Raw genomic sequence first — 22,015 nt, forward strand, 5'->3', positions numbered from 1 at the left:
ATTTTAGAGGTCTAAAGTATAGTAAATTTTGCATTTAAGAAGTTCATTTTATCATTACAAAAATGTGGTTTATTTCATTTATGCGTGGTTGACAAATATGAATTACGTTTAATATTTTGTTAAAACTATTTGATCCAAATGAATGGACATTTTATATGCAGTCCAAATATTTTGTAACGTAAGCCTTTGGTCAAAAGAAAAAAAAATGAAGTTGGTCATAGGCTATTACCACATATTGTTCCCTAGTGATAATAGGCATACATTATTAAGGGCTTTGTTAAAGGTTTGCATTTTTATGACATTATACATAAAGTAACTGACCCACCACATAAGCCTACTGTTTAATGGTTAAGAAGCACAACGGATAGCGTCACATTTCTCTTTGAACTTCAGCGGAGATTTCAGCACTAAAGTCTGGACAGCGCCACGCCCACGTGAAGCATCATGCCCCGTATTAACACCGACAGCCTTGATCACGTACACTGTCACTCATTATACGCCCGACATAAAGGAGGAATTTGGGCCTATATTGGTTCTGGGCCTGACATCATCAAACCTCATCAACCACATAAATACACCCATGAAGGGGATGTTGGTTAGATTGGAGTTAACGTACCGATACACATCCCACTGCCCATATTTTCAATAATACAATGACAATATAGGATATATTGAGACTTCCGATGTAAACAATGACCTATGGTATAAATCCCAATAGAATATATGGCTAAATAAAACATATTTAAATGAATGTTTTAAATGCAAAATAACACATTTCCTATACTTTAGACCTCTAAAAATGCATCATAAACAGTGGACTCGCTCTTTCAGGTTTAACAAATAAAGAACAAGAAACCTCACACTCTGGTGACGAAAATCCATTTCTCGTGGCATTTTTATGCCAAATATGCTCTGAAAACCCCTTGGGTAGGTTTAGGGGGGAGGGGAGTTCGTGCGCATTATACGCCATAAAGTGCGTATCATATGCACGCGAAAAACGCGTATACCATATACACGCAAAAACTATTTTTGGCGTATAAATGGCACGAGAAGTGACATTCGTGCAATAGATACGAACTTTCATGAGATCGGGCTCCACTAGTTTATTCGCATGGACTCCGTTTATCGGTCAACTGCCGCCTTTTTCTCCGGACTATCGGCCGAACAGATCTGCCTATACGTGGGCGGCGGCCCAGCAGTCCTATTTAAACATCTGTCCAGCCGTGAATCCTGGAGACACGATGGTTCAGTGGACAGCTGAGGAACGCGCTGCGATTCAGGGTGTATTCGCCAAACTCGACTACGAGTCGGTGGGCCTCGAGGGCTTGACGAGGTAGGTAATGTTTTCTCTATCGCCTGCTTCCTTTTTCTCCTTAATATGAACTCTTTCAGCTGTTTAATGTTCTTTCAGCCTTTAATGTTCCTGCTTTATTGTCTGATCTCAAGATGCTTGGTCGTCTACCCTTGGACTCAGCGGTACTTTGGTGGGTTTGGAAACCTGTATAACGCGGAGGCAATCATGGCTAATCCAAAAATCGCGGCGCACGGCATTGTCGTGCTTCAAGGGCTGGAGAAAGCTCTCAATAACATGGATAATATCAAGAAAACCTTCCGTGACCTTAGCGAGCTTCACTCAGAGAAACTGCAGGTCGACCCAGGCAATTTTCAGGTTGGTGTCTTAGAGCAATGCGCGGCTATCATGTTGGTCATCATTATGTTGGAACTGTGCTTTACGTTCCCTCTCTTCTTTTCCAGCTCTTAGGTGACTGCCTGACCGTGGTGATCGCTAGACGCATGAGGACTGACTTCACCCCAGACATCCAAGCTGTTTGGCAAAAGTTCCTGTGTGTTGTTATATCAGCCCTAAAAAGGCAGTATTATTAGATTCGTGGACTGGACGAGAAGATTCTTTTACTGAACATGTTTATTGCGTAATAAAAAAAAATAAATTATTGAGATGATTTTGTTGTCCATTGAGTTGTCTTAACGTTTCAAATAAAAAAAAAAGGTTAACGCATGTTTTCATAACTTTAGTGACTTAGGCTACAAGAAGGTTGCATAGGGATCACGATTCACGAAGGCCATTTGAGGTCTTTGTTCATTCTGATATGATCTCCACTTCCTGCTCCTTCCCTTCCTCACGCCTTACAAGACATGAAAAGATATGTGTTGCAATCTTTAAAGCCTAAAATTCTCTAACTGAAGATCCAAAATGCAGTTCGACTTTATTGTAAAAAATATTTAGGCGTAAATGTAATATTTATTTACCCTAATATTTAATTTAATATTTATCTGAATTGAATATAAAATTTGGTTTAAATAATGTATTTAACATAAATAAACTAATCAACAATGTGATGTACATTTGTCAATATACCGTCAAGAAATGCTGCACTCCAATATAACCATTTACAGTTATTTGATTCCATTTAAATAATCGTTATTTTCAAAAGACATTTACTCAAATTACTTAGAATCGGCACAAATCTGCTCATTGGGAAAATAATTACATTTATTCAACTGAATGATGACGGTTAAAATACAGCTGGCTTGCTGTGGGACAAGCAGTTCTGGTTGAGCATTCAGAAAAGCTATTTGCCAACAGATATTTGAAATTGTACCTTTTTGTAGACTTGATACAGCTGGTCAACACAAAGAAAATTTAGTGTTGAATGGGCAGTCATTATCTTATGAAACAAAGGAACTTCTGCTATATCAGGATAAGAAACTGCCAACCATTTGACAGTGTCAGATGTTTAGCAATGAAAGAGCAATATGTGAAACATTTGTGTGATTATGGAAAAGTGAACGACAAAAATGGTGGGACTTTAACTATGACAGTCTAGATGTGACAAATATGCATGTTCAGTATTAAAACTTACAACAATTTATTTAATTAATTAATTTATTTATTTTTTTTTTGGGAAGGGGGTGACCAGAAGTGATCTCTCACGTGTAAGATTGTAAGATTACACCCAATTAAAATGGTACTAATTTCTGCTTAGTTATTCGGAATGTTTACACCGTGTAAAAGAAAACAAGTGTATAGGCTACTCTCGCGAACTCTTCTTCGCTTCCGAAGAGATCACTTGGCGCTTGCGCAGACCAAAGCACCCGCACCCTCAGATCACTTGGACGTGGCTGTGGTTACAAGATGTAAAACCGATATAAATACTGTTTGTTTTCAAACCGCTTGTTTTGTGTCTTAGGCCATCAATGTGTACTTACATTTACGAGTCATTAAATCATGCTTAATTTGGACTTCTCTGTGCATGCTCTTTGAGGTGGTGACCTCCATTAGCCTATATGACTGAGAGAAAAGAACGGTTTGACCTAATAATATTATAATTGAAACTACTGCGGAAACAAAGACACCTACATCTGCCTTGAGGTAAGCTAAAACATCCCAAAAATTAATTTCAAAGTGAACTATCCCTTTAAGCTGCCTGCAGCGGCTACCAAACAATTCTGTATGTCCAAACAAGATGAGCATTGCACTCAATTACAAATATATATTTTTTATTTGTGATAAATGTCATGGAGTCTAATAAATAATGAGGGTGAGTTAATGACGACATTGTTCAGTTTTGGGTGAACTCTCCGTTTAATATTGGATATTAGGATAATGGTCGGGTGCTTATCAATTCGTCTTTATCGCATTGGAGACATACAATAATTTCCCCATATTTGAGAGTTTTTAATGATACTGTCTGCTCAAAGCAGAGACGACAAAAGCGAGGAACTTCTGCCAGGCAGCCTGCACCTTCGCGGTGAAAGAGGAACCCATCGTCGCTGCCATCACGATTGTCAGGCAGTCGGCCAGCAGCTGAAACAGAAAAGAGGAGCCCGTTCTCATCCCAAAGCGCCATATAGGACGCTTTTGCAAAAGCGTAAATATCCAACGCACATATATTTGGGCAGAAGGCGCCCCCTAGTGGTCTAACCCTTACCCAACACCTTACCTAAACTTAACCATAACCGAAGCGTCTCATTAGACGTTAAAGGGTGCCATGTGCGTTGGATATTTACGCTTTTGCAAAAGCGTCCTATATGGCGCTTTGGGATGAGAACGCGTTGAAAAGAGGCAAAAGAGTGTCGCGCAAACTGGTTGATAAATGTTTTTAAAAAGTGTTTGACTGCATCTGTACGAGTTTGGGTATATGCTCAGTGTAAAAAAATATTGTTGGTTTAACTAAAAAAAATTAAGTCACCTGGTTGCCTTAAAAAATTAAGTTCATTGAAATTGAAAAAAATGAGTTAATACAATAAAGGAGATTGATTTAATCACCAGAAACTCAAAATAAAATAAATCAAAACTAAATAAATGATTTAAGTTGATTTGACAAAAGAAAGAATGTTGTGATTACAAATCATGATTGGTACAGTGTTCTTGTACAAAGAAAACTTGCATAGAGAATGAGGAGCACATTAATGGGCATGGTCCTTACCTCTGCAGGGCTTTTGGGCCAGCGTCCTCATAGTTAAGCTTGCTGAAAATGTGGATGTAGGCACGCTCCTGGTCGGTCCACACAACCGTTTTCAGTTTATGATTTTCTTCTCCGTTTTGAATAAGAATCATACCATTCCACTCCTGTCGACACTATTTATGCCATCGCCAATACAAGTGGGCTTACTTGATTGGCTGAAACTTCTCATGGGCATGGCGGTGGCGCTGACTTTGTAGTGATTCTGGACGTTTGCAATCTTCTAGAAGTTTTAATGTAAGTAAAATTCTTGTAGCATAACATACGCCCCCTTTCATGAAAAAAAAAAAACAACATAGTATGACGCTGAATACAAAATGTGCTTGAAAGGATGTCTTTAGATAAAACATAATATTCCTAAATCCTTTTGTAACTGTTTTATTCCTAATCAGTTGTGAACGTGACTTTTATTTAGGCTACTATGAATTATTGTCGTGATCTCCGCTGTTGGTTATCGCATTCATACATGATACACGTAGGCTACATTCAAAACGACTCTGCTTATCTCTTCTAACAGACTCTCAATTGCGTAGATCTCAAAATGAAATGTTTTTGACTGTGTGGTTAAAAAAATCCAGCCTCACCAAATAGCAAATAAAAAGGGCGTGGGCATTTTATCGATTCAACAGGCAAACATTTGAGAGCCAATAAATGAAATAAATGATTATAAATCAATTCAGAATAAGAAAATCAGAATAATCAAAAAACGATTCAGTTCGCTTTTGAGTCGTTTTGTCTTTGTAATATTTAATGTGCCTTGTAAGAAAACAAATGTACGTGTCTTGGCAATGTCTTGGCAATTGCCTGTGGACCTTTAACACTATTGCCAGCACCTGTGTGTTTTGCTTCCACTTGTGTGTTATCAAGACCAGTTTTCTATCTGTTTCACCATGCCCCGAAGAACGCTCCATGTCAATTCAAATTGGTCCGTTTAGGACATGTCATTTGTTTGATAAAGACATTTTAATTGAGGAGTGCCTCGGTCATCAGAGATTATTTGTCTATACTGTCTCCTAGATGTCCTAAGAGCACCCAGGTTAAACTTTTTAACCAGGTTAAACCAGGTTAAAAAGGAATTGAGCACGCCTCTCATCTTGAATCATTCTGTTGTATTTTACTGTCTTTAATTTACTGTATATTACCCTTTTAATAGGCTTATTACGTTTTTGTTGCAGTTTTATAATAAACGAATCTATAGTGTTCATAAGTTGTCTGTGTATTTGATCGGTTTTGTGTCATCTGAGGCGATAGGAGAATATGTTTTTGACTGAAATAGGCTTTTACAAGCTTTATGAAGTTCAGGTATTGTGCTTATAGTTGTGAGAAAATGGGGAATTGTTTCATGAATTGTGTCTCAGAAACCAAGAAAACTGTAATTAACATTGTAATAAAAGTAAAATCAGTGGCGCATTTAGCGTGCATGCATGGACCGTTAAGAACTAAATTAGCACTCAAAATAAACTGCATTGAGTTATATTAAAAAAAAAAAAACACACACATGAAGTATCTTGCATAAGAACGAAACTAACCAAATTACTAAGTAAATTAAACAATTATTTAAATCAGGTTGTGGGGTTTTGAAGATGCGGACGTGAGCTGAGTGGCATCTGACCCACGACCAAGTGCGCGCACACGGCTACAGTAGGCTATCATCACGTATCACCCCAAAAATGAGGAGGGGAAAATGGGCATCAAGTCAATTTCCAATGTTTACTGGCAGGAGTTCAATCTGACACGCAATTAGGCTGTATCTTGGGTGTGCCCATCTCAACTACAAACGCTTAAAAAGAGGACCAACATTTAGGTGGGTAAGTCATTTGACATTCCAGACATCAATTCAAAATGAGTCTCTCTCCTAAGGACAAAGCCGCTGTGAAGACCCTCTGGGCGAAGATTTCCCCAAAGGCTGAAGATATCGGCAATGAGTCGTTGTCCAGGTAGGCTAAGACAAATTCTTCCATTTCGTTAAAAATAATTGTGCAGAGATCCATGTTACGGGTCTGATTAAACTGGAACTTACCCCATTCTGTTTGCAGAATGCTGTTGGTCTACCCTCAGACCAAGACCTACTTCGCTCACTGGAGCGACCTGACCCCCGGCTCTGCCCCGGTGAGGAAGCATGGAAAGAGGGTCCTCGGTGGACTCGGTATGGCTGTTGAAAAGATCGACGACCTTTTCGGTGGCCTGCTCACTCTCAGCGAGCTGCATGCCTTCCAGCTGAGAGTCGATCCTGCTAACTTCAAGGTTAATATACTGTTGTGTCTGACCAATAATTGAGCCATACTTTTAGTTGTCATTATATTTAATCATTGAAAATCTTAATTTAACAGATCCTGGCCCACAACATTCTCGTGGTGTTGTCCATGCTCTTCCCTGATGACTTCACACCTGAAGTCCACCTGGCCATGGACAAGTTCCTCGCAAGAGTGGCCCTGGCTTTATCTGATAAATATCGTTAACCTGTTTGATATTTGTTAAACAGTTTGAATGTTGTTTCGTCGATTTGGTCAACAACATGTCAATTAAAACAAATCTTGAGACACTTCTGCGTTTCTTCCCTTACATGCGACAAAACTAAATCTATGTGTTTGCAATTATTGGATCATATGAATTCTGTTAGATTTTTACAATTTAATGAAAATGTTTTAGATTATTAAACTCTGATTAGACTAAATCATACCGTGTGGAATTAACTGAATATGCCTGTTGCTGAATAAATATAGGCAAGCTATAGGCTATACATTTATAGATATTTCGATCTTCACATTTTGGCAACATGCAATGTTCAAATTTAAAACAAACCAACTGATTGTTTCTTTTGGCTTATAACATATTAAAGACCTTTACATAGCCTATTATAGCCTACCGATATAAGCATGATTAATAGCCTATGTGGCTATGGATTGTTCAGAATTAATAACTTTGATTTTTATTGAATTTTAAATTGTAGGCCTAGCTTAGTGGTTTTGATCCACTACAATTTATATATAAATATAAATAACCTATAGCCCTATTTTAAAATATAGAGCACAAAAAATAAATTAATAAAATAAAATGACAAAAACCCGTCAAGTAATTAAATGAACTCAACTTGAGACGCACGAGCAGCATTGAGTCACGTGAGAATCTCTTGTATAGGGCATATACGGTCATCAAGCTGATCTCTTGATTGTCTGAAAAGGAAAAAAAACAACAACGCTCAAAGAGACGCATGCAGAACAAACATCGTGCACGCGCAGACTTCGGCTATACTGAAAAGATGTCTCGAAAAATGACATTGAAAATGGTCAAATATCACAGAACTTTAGTAGCCTATAGGCTAATTGAAATACACTTTAAAAATTCTGGATCAAAAACGACCATGGTTGGGTCATTGGTCATTTGGGTCATTTTGGGTCAACATGGGTTATTTTGACCCAACTTTTATACACTAATTGTATACACAATATGCTGTTTTTTGTTGTTGTTATTTATATATATATATATATATATAAATAGTGTCACACAACATGAAATTGAATGTTATTCATTTTAAATAATATAGGCTATAAATTCTGTAAGGAAAGTTCAAAATATTTTTTATTCTATGACAAGTCATTTTTTGACAATCATAAAACATTTAGAAAAGAAAATGGAAGGAGCAGCCTCAGCAGAGACAACTGTTGGGGGCAAACAAACAGTCAAAGTCTCAGAAACAGATATGAAGAAAGAAGACCCGGAGTCAGAATTATATAAAAAAAAAAATAAAGTTTATAAGTTTATAAGTTTATCGCACAGTTACAAAGATCACAGCAGTTGATCTTTTCACAGCAGCATACCATTTTCAAGGTCTAAGCTACGTCAGCTTACACGTTAAATTATTCTCATTGGCTAAGAAATAGATAAACATAATTTTCCACACATATACATAGACAAAAGCATCGATTGTGCATCTGACACTCAGAGGCACATAATGACCTTCCAGGTCACAGATTTGGGTTGCTGGGCGCCAGTTTTCAGAACAACAACTCAGTCAATCTCCAATAATGGCAGTGGTTCCTTAACCTGCAATCTAGAAGACTAACACTAAACTTTAGCCTAACTGGAGTAAGATTTAGACAAAGAAATGGTGCCTTGAACTACTGGCTTCAATGACCCCTTTATGTTTCAACACTCAAACACAACCCAAATCCCATATTTCCCTATTATTTTCACTGTTACGGCATTCACATAGGACAAATGAGAGCTCCCATCAAGGCTAAAGAGAGTCTGAGCTGCTTATTATCAGTCAAGTGTACCAAAACATAATGGTAAAACATTCACTCGTTTGGGAAAAAAAACAGATAACATTTGCTCCCCAGAAATATAATAGAAAGAATACATTTTAATACAACAATTAAAGTTCAATATAGCAATGATCAATATAGCTTGACCATCTGTACAGAGAAGGATCATTATGTGTTGGACATATGTGTTCACGACGCCTTTAGGGTCCATAAACCGTGGCATTTATACGGCAAAAACAGTTTTTGCGTGTATATGGCACGCGATTTTCGCATACATATGATACGCACTTTTTTGCGTATAATACGCACGAACTCCCCACCCCCTCCCCCCTAAACCTAACCCAGGATTTTTTAGTGCGTACCATATACACGAAAAAAACACTTTTGGCGTATAAATACCACGAGAAACGACACTCGTCAGCCCATTCTCACTCCCAAGGCGTCACCTAACTGACGCCTTGGGAAGCATTTGACCATGCTTCAATATCTGACGCTTTAGGCGCCCTTTAGCGTCAGTTAGATGACGCCCTAGGATCGCGTGTACCCTACCCACACCCCATACCTAAACCTAACCGCGTCCTCTAACTCACGCTTTACTTTAGCGTCAGTTAGATGACGCCGTCGGATCGCGTCATGTAAGTGACGCTAAAGGACGCCTAAAACATCAAATATTGAAGCATGGTCAAAGGTGACGCCTTGGGGTGAGAATGTGTTGCACTCGTGGTATAGATACGCATCTTCATGAGACTGTGTTGGAAAGAGACAAATGGCCTTGTGCAGTTCCTGGCCTACATGTCAGAGGTATCCTGGAATGCACCTAAAAGAAGCTGGTTACTTAAATCAGCATGCATTTAAGAATATAATTGTCACAAAAGCACAAGGAATATACAGTATATATATATACAGTATATATATATATATATGTGTGTGTGTGTGTGTGTGTGTGTGTGTGTGTGTGTGTGTGTGTGTGTGTGTGTGTGTGTGTGTGTGTGTGTGTGTGTGTGTGTGTGTGTGTGTGTGTGTGTGTGTGTGTGTGGATGTATTATTAAGTGATAATGAATACTTGATTACTGATTTTATAAAAGAAATAAGCATTCAAACGAATATATGAAATATATGCTGAAGAGGCAAGGGATTTTGACCACCCCTTCACTGCTTTATGTTATCACTGACCCAACATATTGTCAGCAAAAATGATGCAAAAGCTGAGTTATATATAGCCAGCACCTGGGTAAAAAAATCATTAAAAAAATCACCAAATAAAATAGCCCAAAAGGCTGAACCCAGCATTAATGCAGCAAATACAGCAATCCAGTATTTTGATGCATATAGTCATTGTGACAACTTGTAAAAACTAGATCTCCCATATTTCTTTTATTAAAAAAACAAGAATAAAACATACATACTTCAGTTCGAAATAATAATAATAATATAGCCTACAATTATTCATCTTCTTATTATAGTATTTATAATCGATTTTGATGATAAGGTGTCTAACATAAAGAAAATAATAAGAAGAAAATTGCATTTGACATTTGATTGATGGTTTACACAGAAACTTGTTTTGAAGCTAAATGGAAATACTCCAATTTGAGATAATAATATTTATTATGATAATATGGAATACATTTTATTTTGAGTAAATTCTAAAACTACAGAGATAAAAGATTTTATGTGAAATATTATCAACAGACAACTTACTGACATCTGCTGGAAAAAAAGAAAAAGGGTTGGTCATTTTTGCTAAAAGGGAAGCACAGTAAGCCACAGTTTTAAATTCAATTTCAGTCAAATTAGACATGAAATATTTCGAGTGTTTAGAAGTAATGCTGGCATCATGAATTGAGAGGCTTTGCATGCTGATGTGCTCCAATATCATTTCATTATAACTCGTATCTTCTCATCTCCAAGCAGAAGCCTGTAAAAAAATAATAAAGTTACAGTCTGCTGTAAATATATTTTTTATTTTTTTTGTCATGGAAGACCTCAACAAGGAAATATGGCATATTTAATATCAAGGCAAACCAACCTCACGAGAGCAGCAGCCATCAGACCTCCACCTATCGGACCGACCCAATAAACCCAATGATAAGACCAGTGGTTAGCTATCAATGCAGGTCCAAATGCTCTTGCAGGGTTCAGACAGGTGCCAGAGACGTCTCCTCTATTAAATAAAACAACATAAATTAACACAGATACAAATCCTATTAGCATTAGCAAAGCTTAAATGTTATGTAGTCTACATAACATTTTTAAAAATAAAAATGACCTTTCTCTGGGCCAGATTTACGCATATGGGCATATTAGGGAGTGTGTGTGTGTGTGAGTGAGTATGTGTGTTATTTATTAACAAAATGTATAAATCATTATTTATACCCCCTATAAATCATTACTATTATCTGTCTGTGGGTTTCACAAATATTTAACCAATGAAAAGTATTAAAAAGAGCTTCAAGTTCAGACTCTATTCATTGCATCCTCAAACTTTCAGTCACACTCCTCCTCACCTCTACCTCTTGCACGCAGTTTGGACGTCTCTACTGAACAAAGAACTGAACAAAAACTGATTATTTGAAAAAATAATTTTTCTTTTTTTTTTTTTTACTCAAGAACACACTAAACCCTATATAAAAGCCAGATATGTATGCTATAACGAAGTAGAACTAATTAAGTACTGTACTCTACTAGAGTTTTTTTTTTCATACTTCCACTTTTACTTCAGTAAATATTTTCGATGAATTTAATAGGCTACTTTTACTTAGATTTTTTTATGTTCTGCTAGTTAGGCTACTCGTTACACAATTATTAAAATTTTACGAATCTTTCGTTGCAAGTTGGCTTTCATCATGCCTAAATCACACGCCAGTTTTATAGGGTAATGGGTTGTCATGCAATGACATTTTTTGGTGGCCGCCAAAGCAAATTTGTATCCCGCCAAAGCGCGTTATATTTGATTGCTAATTCAAACTTTCGACTGCTTTCTTTAATAATTACATGACACAATACTTGTACTTTTACTTTAAGTAGCCTACTAAAGTAGTGAATTTAAAAAAAAAAACTACTTGCAATACTTAAGTAGCCTACAAAAAATGTTGAATAACCTACTTTAGTAGGCTACTTCTACTTAAGGAGCACTTCAGCTTCTAGGCTACTCAAGTCATTTTTTTTTGATAGAGCACTTATACTTTTACTCAAGTCCGGGTTGAACTACTTTATACATCTCAAGCTAATGTTATGTTTTTGAAGAGCAGAGAAGAGCGTGTCACAGCATTTTTCGTCGCCTTGAGCTGCCTCGTCACTTCATCTTTTATAACACGAAATTTTGGACAAATCACAAAAACTGAGCACAATATATAGCTACAATAAAATTCATAAGTTTAAATAATGCAAAATAACCTACTACTGCCTCAGGTGTGGCAGTTTAATGACGGTCAAAACAAGTCCCAGACATTCGCTGGTCAAAAGTTTGATTTTGGTATAGTATAGCCTAGATTCGGTAGTTCAATAGCTACTCACCCTGCCAGAATATTGATGATAACAGTGCAGCCCACCATGAAGGGCACCATGGGGCTTTTGCTCTTTCCATTGACTGCCCCCATCAGGACTACCATGGTTACTAGACATGTCATGGCCATTTCAGCGAACACAACCTTCCCCAGCTGCTCGTCAGACTTCAGAACAGCAAAGGCCGCTCCGGTAGCATTCACGTAGTTCTTGTGGGATGTCATAACCTTGAAAATACATTCTCTGTTGAGCACTTTTTTGTGTAACCAACAATATTATTTTCTGTTGTTGTATTAAGTGTATTCTTTCTCACACCTTTGACATTGCAGCTCCCAGCACACCTCCGATAATCTGACTGATAAGGTAGGGAACAACCATCGTCAGCTGAAGTCCACCACACAACCAGATAGCGATGGTGAACGGAGGGTTGAAATGTGATCCGCTGCATGGAGAGGAAAACAAAACCATTCAGGTGAGATATAAACTCATTTGCGTTCAGAAAGGGATTTTCAGACCCCCTTCAGCACTCAAAAATAATTGAACAAATCAAAAATATGTATATATAAAAAATGTAACACTGTATTTATTTGTCCTCATATGTAGGCTACATAGTAATAACAACAGGGGCTATATTATGCAGAATTGCTTGCAAATAAATAACCATAATCCTAACCCAATAAGTATACATTATGTTGTTATACAATGAATAATTATACTATAACAAGGACACACTCTTACCTGATTTCTGCCATACATGCCACCAGCACTGCCACTGCCAAACCATGTGCGAGTGCCGGCTGTAGCCTTCCTGCTGCCTCCACATTTTCAATGACGGACACACAGCCAACGAAGACAAAAAACGTTGTGCCCACCAGCTCGGCCACACATGGCTGGATTATTCTTTCATACTTGCTCTGAGGTTTGGGTGAGGATTCATTCTTCTTCAGCAACGTTTTGTCCAGCTCTTTGAGCTCTAGCTTCTCTACAGGCATTGTGCACCCTCAAGTGCAAAGAGTAACTTTGTGACTGTGTGGCAGAGGGAAGCACTATTATAAAAGAGCCAACTTGACCTGTTCCGCCATAAATCACTCTTATATCCCTGAAAGACTGATACATTATCATAGGATTGAAGGACTCAGCAGCCAGTCCTGTACAACCAAGTTTAAGGAGACAATGAAAAGATTTGGAAAGTTTCAACAATAACTGTGAGGTATAAGCACAGATATTTTCAGTCTAGAGTTTGATCAATGAATGTTTTTTTCCCATTTCCCTTAAGTGGCTACACATTTGGACAGTTTCCACTCTGTGTTAATAACTCAGATATAATAGTGGGGGGAAAAAACTGTTATTGATTTGCGTGTCAAGTGTGTGATAACTCCCTAACCTTGTAAATGCTATCAACCCAAATGGCATAATAAAGGATCCTTCAAGGTGAACTTTGAGCATGTTATATGGTGAAATGTGATATGTTGTTTTATTTATTATTTATTAATAAATATATATTTGAGTCCTTTTTTCTTTAATTTCTAAATTTAAAAGAATATGTATATAAGATTTAGACAAATACCTTAACCAAGTGTAGAGTTTTGTTCCTTCCTCATATTTAAAATGTTTAAAAATATACTTATTTTAAATATTTCCATATTTTGATGGTGATTAAAAACCAATGTACCCTCCAGACATCTCTTTTGACCACTGTGTGTGTATGTGTGTGTGTGTATATATATATACTCTAAAAAATGCTGGGTTGTTTCAACCCACATTTGGGTCAAATATGGACAAACCAAAAGGTTGGTTTAAAAATTGCAATTAAAAAATGTACAGTTGAAAGTGAAAGTTGGGTTAAAATTTGAAATAACATTTTTAACCCAACATTTGGGTTTGTCCATATTTTATTCATATAAAACTGGGCTAAACAAAATGGCTTTTAAGTGTCTTTACCAAAAATTATTTTAGTCAGGAATCTGATTAAATGTAAGCAAATGCACTACTTAAAAAGCCATTGCTGTCTCGGAAAAAAATCAAAGACAGAATGAAGTGTTTGGTAGAATATAAGAAGGTGTGTGGAGTGATGAATCACAATGAAACACGAGTTGCATGGGGATGATCTAGATCGGTGTGAAGACCATTAAAAGACCACTAAATATTATGCCTTTTTTGACTTGACCCAATTTTTATTTATTTTTTGGCCCAGGAGTGTGTTTATATATATATATATATATAATAGGGGTGCTACATATTTACATATTGTAAAGTGAATAAATACATTCAGGCAGTGTCTAACAAAAGACTTTATGCTTATTAACATAATACATAATGGAAGGCTATAAAAACTAAAACAACAAATACATTTGTCAAAGAGACAATGAAGCATCAGAATACAGAAAAGTTTATAAAACTGCACTAATATAAATGTTTGACAATATCATACAATGCTTTACAAGTAATCTTGAATTTAAAAAGCTTGAAACATGAGATCCTCAGAGGTCCTTCATCTGCATCATTTGAAAATAACACGAATCTTCTTGTCACCCATTATCAACCTAGAATGAATCAAGCAAATGATCAGAATACTCATCCTCGCATATAAAAGATGAAAAGTTTTACACTCTAAAAAATCCTGGGTTGTTTTAACCCAACTTTGGGTCAAACATGGACAAACCAAGCGGTTGGGTTCATTTTTTACATTACATTTTTAACCCAGCATTTTGGTTTGTCCATATTTGACCCAAAATTGGGTTAAACAACCCAGCATGCTTTAAGAGTGTATGCTTTAAACAATTAAAACCTGTATCAAATATCAACTCATTTTAATATAAATGGCTACAATTAAATAAGTCGTCATATATTGTTTAAGCTGACACACTTAATGAAGAAAAAGTGAGTTGCAAGGATACCTCACAAGGCTGACAGTGACCAAAGCACCAGTCAAAGGTCCCACCCAGTATATCCAGTGGTACGTCCAGTGACCGGACACTATCGCTGGCCCAAAGGCCCGAGCTGGATTCATACATGCTCCAGATATTCCACCCCTGTTTGACACCGAAGACAAAATCATGTTAAATCAGAGTTTCTCAAAACTGAAAAAGTGACTGCAAATACAGCATATCAGCACATGTTAGTGTCAGGAATTAATATTTCCTTTTGCCATTATTATTCTAAGGCTCCTGGTGTCTTTGTTTCCTGTAAGATATCCTGTGTTTGTTCAGTTGCCATGTTCTTCAAAGGCACTTTTGAAATAAGTGCAGTAACACAAACATATGATGACAGGTATGGGAGATCAGGGAGTAACAGAATAAGATAAATCAGACTCGGTTTCAGGGGTTAAAATCACTATCATACATTAACACCACTCCGAGGGGAGTCAAGGGACAGCAGTGCGAAAAAAGGAATATAACATGTAAACATTATAAACATAAACAAACTTTGGATTTTCATTTCCTCTCATTCAGTTTAATACACGTGTCTATCATTTAAACCAACTGAATTTAATGGTAAATAAATGAATTATTTGGTACAGCAGGTTTCTACACTCTAAAAATGCTGGGTTGCTTCAACCCAAATTTGGGTCAAATTTTGACAAACCCAAATGTTGGGTTAAAAATGTAATTAAAAAATTTACAGTTGAAAGTGAAAGTTGACATTTTTAACCCAACATTTGGGTTTGTCCATATTTGACCCAAATTTGGGTTCAAACAACCCAGCATTGTTTAGAGTGTAGGTACTGATTCTATAGAAATAGTTTCGTATACAGTAGAACTTGTTTCCAATTTCCGATATGTACATTCTAAAAAAAAAAAATGCTGGGTTGTTTTAACCCAATTTTGGGTCAAATATGGACAAATTTAAAAAATTGGGTTAAAAGTGTCATTTAAAAATGTAACCCAATGGCTGGGTTTGTCCATGTTTGACCCAAAATTGAGTTAAAACAACCCAGCATTTTTTTTTAGAGTGGTAATAAAATATATTTACATAAGTGATTTATCTTAGATGATAACCACTATGTTCAAAATGTGTGCATGCACATGTGTGTGCGTGAGAGAGAGAGAGAGAGAGAGAGGGAGAGAGAGAGAGAGAGAGAGAGAGAGAGAGAGAGAGAGAGAGAGATTGTGAAAAGCAGGATGGAATACAAGCGAGAGGAAACAGTTAATGATGGTATAACATCAGATTGATCAGTAGAAGCATGACAGATGACATCAAATACAACGTTTTACATGATAATATGCCATGTGATACTGTAACTCATTGTATATTATTCATATACATATCATTCAATGGCAAAGTGAGAACTTCACCATATTGCCAGCGAACTCTGTTCTAGCATAAAACCTAATGGCCATTTCATAACATGATAGATACTATTACACACATTATGTATTCAATTACATAAGTTAGGTAATGTAATGTGTATTTTTTCTAATGTGGCACCTGTAGCCTGTATTACTGTAATTATTTTAGCAACAATGGTTATTTGAAACATGTATCTTGCATTGTTTGCTATTGAAAGAAGTTCATACTGTTGTGTTTCAGTGATTAAACGTATGATCTTGTGCTTTGATACAATGATTATGTAGAATGAAAGCATGAGATTTTTTAAAAGAATGACTAGTTGTGTTACAAGTGTGATCAGTTTGGAGTTTTATACTAATAGTTTTGAAAATGTACACACTGTAAAAAAATATTTTCATGATTTGTAATCACAACATTTTTTCTTTTGCCAAATCAACTTAATAATAATTTATTATTTATGTAGTTCAGATAACATAATAATTTGAGTTTCTGGTGATTAAATCAATCTCTTTCATTGTATTAACTCAATTTTTCCATTTCAATGAACTTAAAATTTTAAGGCAACCAGGTTACTTATTTTTTTTTAAGTTAAACCAACAATATTTTTTTACAGTGAGAATAGTCCCAAAGCAAAAAACAAAAACAAAAAAAACTTTCATTTGTATCAGATGTATATGTTTAAACAAATATAAATAAATATTTAACACAAATGCTCTGTATAAACACTCGACTAGATTTGTTTTCTTTTAAAAAAAATAAATTTAGTGTGGCAGAGTATTCTTTGTGTGAAATATTAGTTTCCTACCCAGCCAAAATATTTGCAGTCACGGTGAGTCCAATGCAGAAGGGAGCGAGATGACTTCGGGTCCTTCCGTTTATGGCACCCATGCTGACAACTATAGTCAAAAATAGCGTCATTATCATCTCTGCCATAGTCGCGGAACCGACGCCGTGAGAGGACTGAACGGCATCAAACGCTGCTCCAGTTGCATTTCCAAATGCCTCATCTGTTGTTACAGCCTAGAGAAAAAAAAAAAAAAGGTTTATAAGCATTTTATATTGCAGTCAAAAGTGACTCTATACTTCCACACTGTAAAAAAAAATATTGTTGGTAACCTGGTTGCTTTAAAAATTTAAGTTGATTGAAATGGAAAAAGTGAGTTAATACAATGAAGGAGATTGATTTAATGATCAGAAACTCAAAATATTATGTTATCTGAACTAAATAAATAAATTTAAGTTGATTTGACAAAAGAAAAAATGTTGAAAATATACTTTGGCAAGGGCGGCAGCAATCACTCCACCCAACATCTGTGAGAGCACGTACGGCACCAGGAGCATCAGCTCCATTCCTCCGATGAGGTACACACACACAGACACGGCCGGATTGAAGTGACCACCGCTGGGAAACAAGATGACATCATAAACATGAAATGGTCATTTAATCACACATTTTCATTTTATTTTTCAAATAATACAAATAAAATCTATCATTTTGCATAGTTTGAATTGCTTTCTCAATACTGACTGAAATCTAAATAGTTCTATTTTTTTTTAAATATAAATGCGATAATGTGTTATCTGTTTAAAAGTCTAGCCATTTCACAACTTCAGGAAACAAAACATGAGGCGGTTACCTGATTTCTCCAAAAATGGCAATTGCTATGGCCAGTGCTAGTCCATGTGCCAGAGCGGGCTGGATGCTCCCGCTGATGCCCACGTTCCCCATGACGGACACACACCCCACGAACATGAAGAGAGTGGAGCCGAGGACCTCTGCCATGCACGGCTGGATGTAGCGCTCAAAGAAAGACTTCTTCTGCGTGTTCTGATGGTTGTCCCCTCCATCGCCCGTGGCCACCGTGAAGAGATCTGCTTTGGACTCCGCTGAGGTCATTTCGTCTGTCCGAAGCTTCAGGTGTTCTGCGCGCACACACTCTTCAGCTTTCTACTGATAAAGGTGGACAGAGGATGGGGTGGAGTGGTGGTAAGGCGGGCCAACAGTCTCCGTTGTCATCACTCTTGGTGGCTTGGGAAAAACACTTTACAATTACTGCAGTGGAGGGCATTGTTTGGGGGGTGACGGGTTCAGGATATAGCTTATCATCCACCAGACTGCTATTACACAACTGAGGACAATAAAAAGAGCACAAACTCTCATGTCACTCAAGGTCTTCTCGACTGTCTTATGCAACTGAATTGATTAGAGTTAATGCAGTTGACCAAACGTTATCAATCTAATGGCATTTATAGATCGCTGTGCATTTCAGCATGGCCTGTGGCATTTTTGTTTTTTAAATGTGCATTTCATCTGCTCACATTCTCATGCATCAAATCAGGGTTAATGCGGTAAATAACAGCACAAGGTCACTTTGGGTTAATGTTTCTCTTGAGGGACTCACTGACAAAAATGAATCCAGAGAAAGACTGCAGGATGCCTGGCGTTGACGGGTAAAGAGGAAAGGTTTCCTTTTTTTGTGTCTTTTAATCGCCTTTTGTTTTCTAAAACTACTTCCTGGTGGTGATTATTTGTGACGTTTGAAAAACATTCAAAAGTTTGGAGTCTGTTTGATTTTTTTTTACGCTTTTTTTTTTAAAGAAGTCTCTTTGCTCACTGAGGCCTGCATTTATTTAATCTAAGATGCAGTAGAAATAGTTATATAGTTTTCATAAATATGATTTGGTGTTCAAGAAAAATGTCCTAGGACATTTTTTTGTCCTTGTTGGTTTAACTTAAAAAAATAAGTAACCTGGTTGCCTTAAAATTTTAAGTTGGTTGAAATGGAAAAAGTGAGTTAATACAATGAAGGAGATTGATTTAATCATCAGAAACTCAAAATAATAAGTTGTCTGAAATAAATAAATTATTTAAGTTGATTTGACAAAAGAAAAAATGTTGTGATAGCAAATCTTGAAAATATTTTTTTACAGTGCTATTATTATCAATGTTGAAAACATGAATAATATATTTGTGGAAACCATGGTGTATTTTTGTTCCTGTGATTCTTTTTGATGAATAGAAAGTTCAATAGAACAGCATTTATTTAAAAAAGAAATCCTTTGTAATATTATAAATGTTTTAACAATTTGCATCCTTGCATAAAAGTATTCATTCATTTTAATTTTTTAAGAGAAACTTTACTGACCCCAAACTTTTTGTAGTCTGAAGAAAAGCCATGGTATGTCATATGTACAACTTATAAGCTTTCAGAGAAAAGAAATGTGCTTATTTTTGTAATTTTCGTCCTTTACATGAAAAAATTTTCTATTAAATTAAATCTTATTTGTAAAATAATAAATATATTATTTTGCATTATATTAAGATAATTAATGCATAATGTATTAAAATGCATAAATATTCATAATAATAGTAAAATATAATTTATTTATAATGGTTTACATTAGGTAATAATCTTAGGTATCTATTTGAAACAGTGGCTAAACAAACGAAAAAGAAAGCTTCAAGCCCGGAAGTGTCCAAGCAACACAGCAGTAATGATTTTTATGAATTTCTTCACTTATAAAATTGATAATATCAGGTACATAATTATAACTATGCAACTGTCTACTACAGTTTCGCATCAGGAGGTGCACTATTGTCTCCCTGAGGAAAGATTTGGTTCATTTGCTGCTATAGGAGAGGAAGAATTTTGCAAACTTGTTAATTCATCTAAATCAACAACTTGTATGCTAGACCCGACTAAACTACTGAAAGAGATGCTTCCAGAGGTCATAAATCCTCTTCTTAATATCATTAATTCGTCTTTGTCGCTAGGATACGTACCAAAAACCTATAAGCTAGCTATGATAAAACCGTTTGTTAAAAAAAAGCAACTTGATCCTACAGAATTAGTCAATACAGGCCAATCTCGTATCTGCCTTTTCTGTTAAATACTGGAAAAAGCAGTATCCTTACAACTGTGTTCCTTTCTTGAAAGAAATGATATCTGTGAGGATTTTCAGTCAGGATTTAGACCACATCATAGTACCGAGACAGCTCTCGTTAGAGTCACAAATGATCTGCTCTTATCGTCCGATCGTGGTTGTATTTCTCCATCTTAGTGTTGCATATGACACCGTTGACTAGAAAACTATGTTGGCATTTGTGGAACTGCATTATGGTTTAAATCATACTGACCGTTATCAGTTTGTAGCAGTAAATGAAGAGATGTCTTATCATTCACAAGTTCAGTATGGCGTACCACAAGGCTCAGTACTAGGACCGCTGCTGTTCACTCTGTACATGCTACCATTAGGAGATATCATTAGGAAACATGGAATAATCTTTCACTGTTATGCTGATGATACTTAGCTCTATATTTCTTCAAAACCTCAAAATTAACGGAATGCATAGCTGATATAAAAAATTGGATGACTAGTAATTTTCTTCTACTAAATTCTGAAAGAACAGAGATTCTCATTATTGGACAAAAAACGAACACATTGTAACAGCCTAGAATAGTGTCTAACACTTGATGGCTGCTCTGTTAAGTCTTCGTCGTTGGTTAGGAACCTGGGTGTGCTCTTTGATACCAATCTTTCATTTGAAAGAAAGTGTCTAGTATCTGTAGAACCGCATTTTTCCATCTTAAAAATATATCTAAATTACGCCATATGCTCTCATTGACAAATGCGGAACAATTAGTTCATGCGTTCAGGACATCAAGGCTAGATTATTGTAATGCTCTACTGGGTGGTCGCCCTGCACGCTTAATAAACAAACTTCAGCTAAAACGTAGCCACTCGAGTTCTTACCAGAACCAGGAAGTATGACCATATTAGCCCGGTTCTGTCAACCCTGCATTGGCTGCCGATTAAACATCATTTAAATTTTAAAATATTGCTGATTACTTATAAAGCACTAAATCGTTTAACTCCGCAGTACTTGAGCGAGCTCTTAATGCATTAGTCCTTCTTTTGTCTATTGCGATCTCAAAACTCCAGCCAGTTGATAATATCTAGAATATCAAAATCGACTGCAGGCAGTAGATCCTTTTCCTATTTGCAACCAAATCTTCCAAACATTGTCCGAGAAGCAGACACACACTGTCAGTTCAAATCTAGACTAAAAACACATCTCTTTGGCCTAGCATACACATAACACACTATAGACTTCCTAAATTCAAAATTAGGCTTGGTACATCATAAGAAGGATGGCGTCTACGCTAATATCAGTTTTTCTGTTTATCCAGAGGGAACCTCTATGGTGGACCTGCACCTGGACCCATCCCAACTCATCCTTAAGTGCCGGCCTCATCGACACGACAGCCATCGGCACTGATACTCAACATCTCGTCTCCATACCGGCGTGATTACTTCGACTTACAAACAGTTGGAAATGGACAAATACTCTTAATGTTTCGATCCAATTTGTTTTGTAATCACTGTTCCTTCGTTGGCCAGAGGAGTACTGTCCCCCGACTGAGCCGACTAAGTTTTTTTTCTCTCCATTCAATCACCTGATGGAGTTTT

The 22,015-nt window shown here is 36.5% G+C and overlaps 4 protein-coding genes and 1 pseudogene across 4 annotated transcripts; 2 read left to right on the forward strand and 3 right to left on the reverse strand.

Annotated features, from left to right (window-relative positions):
* The first annotated feature begins 1,237 nt into the window (after window positions 1-1,237).
* On the forward strand, window positions 1,238-1,884 carry LOC120475047 (hemoglobin subunit beta). The gene is made up of 3 exons (XM_039665760.2): window positions 1,238-1,333; window positions 1,447-1,669; window positions 1,756-1,884. The coding sequence occupies exons 1-3, from the start codon at window positions 1,242-1,244 to the stop codon at window positions 1,882-1,884; spliced, it is 444 nt and encodes a 147-aa protein (XP_039521694.2). The 5' UTR covers window positions 1,238-1,241.
* Window positions 1,885-3,575: 1,691 nt separating this feature from the next.
* On the reverse strand, window positions 3,576-4,749 carry LOC148971444 (hemoglobin subunit beta-1 pseudogene; annotated as a pseudogene).
* Window positions 4,750-6,273: 1,524 nt separating this feature from the next.
* hbae5 (hemoglobin, alpha embryonic 5) lies at window positions 6,274-6,987 on the forward strand. The gene is made up of 3 exons (XM_039665773.2): window positions 6,274-6,421; window positions 6,521-6,728; window positions 6,815-6,987. The coding sequence occupies exons 1-3, from the start codon at window positions 6,327-6,329 to the stop codon at window positions 6,941-6,943; spliced, it is 432 nt and encodes a 143-aa protein (XP_039521707.1). The 5' UTR covers window positions 6,274-6,326; the 3' UTR covers window positions 6,944-6,987.
* A 3,116-nt stretch (window positions 6,988-10,103) lies between these two features.
* aqp8a.2 (aquaporin 8a, tandem duplicate 2) lies at window positions 10,104-13,293 on the reverse strand. Its single transcript, XM_039665762.2, has 5 exons — window positions 12,992-13,293; window positions 12,569-12,695; window positions 12,266-12,480; window positions 10,779-10,913; window positions 10,104-10,667 (listed from the first exon to the last, which is right to left on the reverse strand). The coding sequence occupies exons 1-5, from the start codon at window positions 13,243-13,245 to the stop codon at window positions 10,625-10,627; spliced, it is 774 nt and encodes a 257-aa protein (XP_039521696.1). The 5' UTR covers window positions 13,246-13,293; the 3' UTR covers window positions 10,104-10,624.
* Window positions 13,294-14,526: 1,233 nt separating this feature from the next.
* Window positions 14,527-18,501, reverse strand: aqp8a.1 (aquaporin 8a, tandem duplicate 1). Its single transcript, XM_039665763.2, has 5 exons — window positions 18,181-18,501; window positions 17,819-17,945; window positions 17,349-17,563; window positions 15,151-15,285; window positions 14,527-14,796 (listed from the first exon to the last, which is right to left on the reverse strand). The coding sequence occupies exons 1-5, from the start codon at window positions 18,438-18,440 to the stop codon at window positions 14,754-14,756; spliced, it is 780 nt and encodes a 259-aa protein (XP_039521697.2). The 5' UTR covers window positions 18,441-18,501; the 3' UTR covers window positions 14,527-14,753.
* Between the last annotated feature and the right edge of the window lie 3,514 nt (window positions 18,502-22,015).

Source organism: Pimephales promelas, chromosome 17 (assembly GCF_988280905.1).
Source record: "Pimephales promelas chromosome 17, fPimPro1.hap1.1, whole genome shotgun sequence".
Taxonomy (NCBI): Eukaryota; Metazoa; Chordata; class Actinopteri; order Cypriniformes; family Leuciscidae; genus Pimephales; species Pimephales promelas.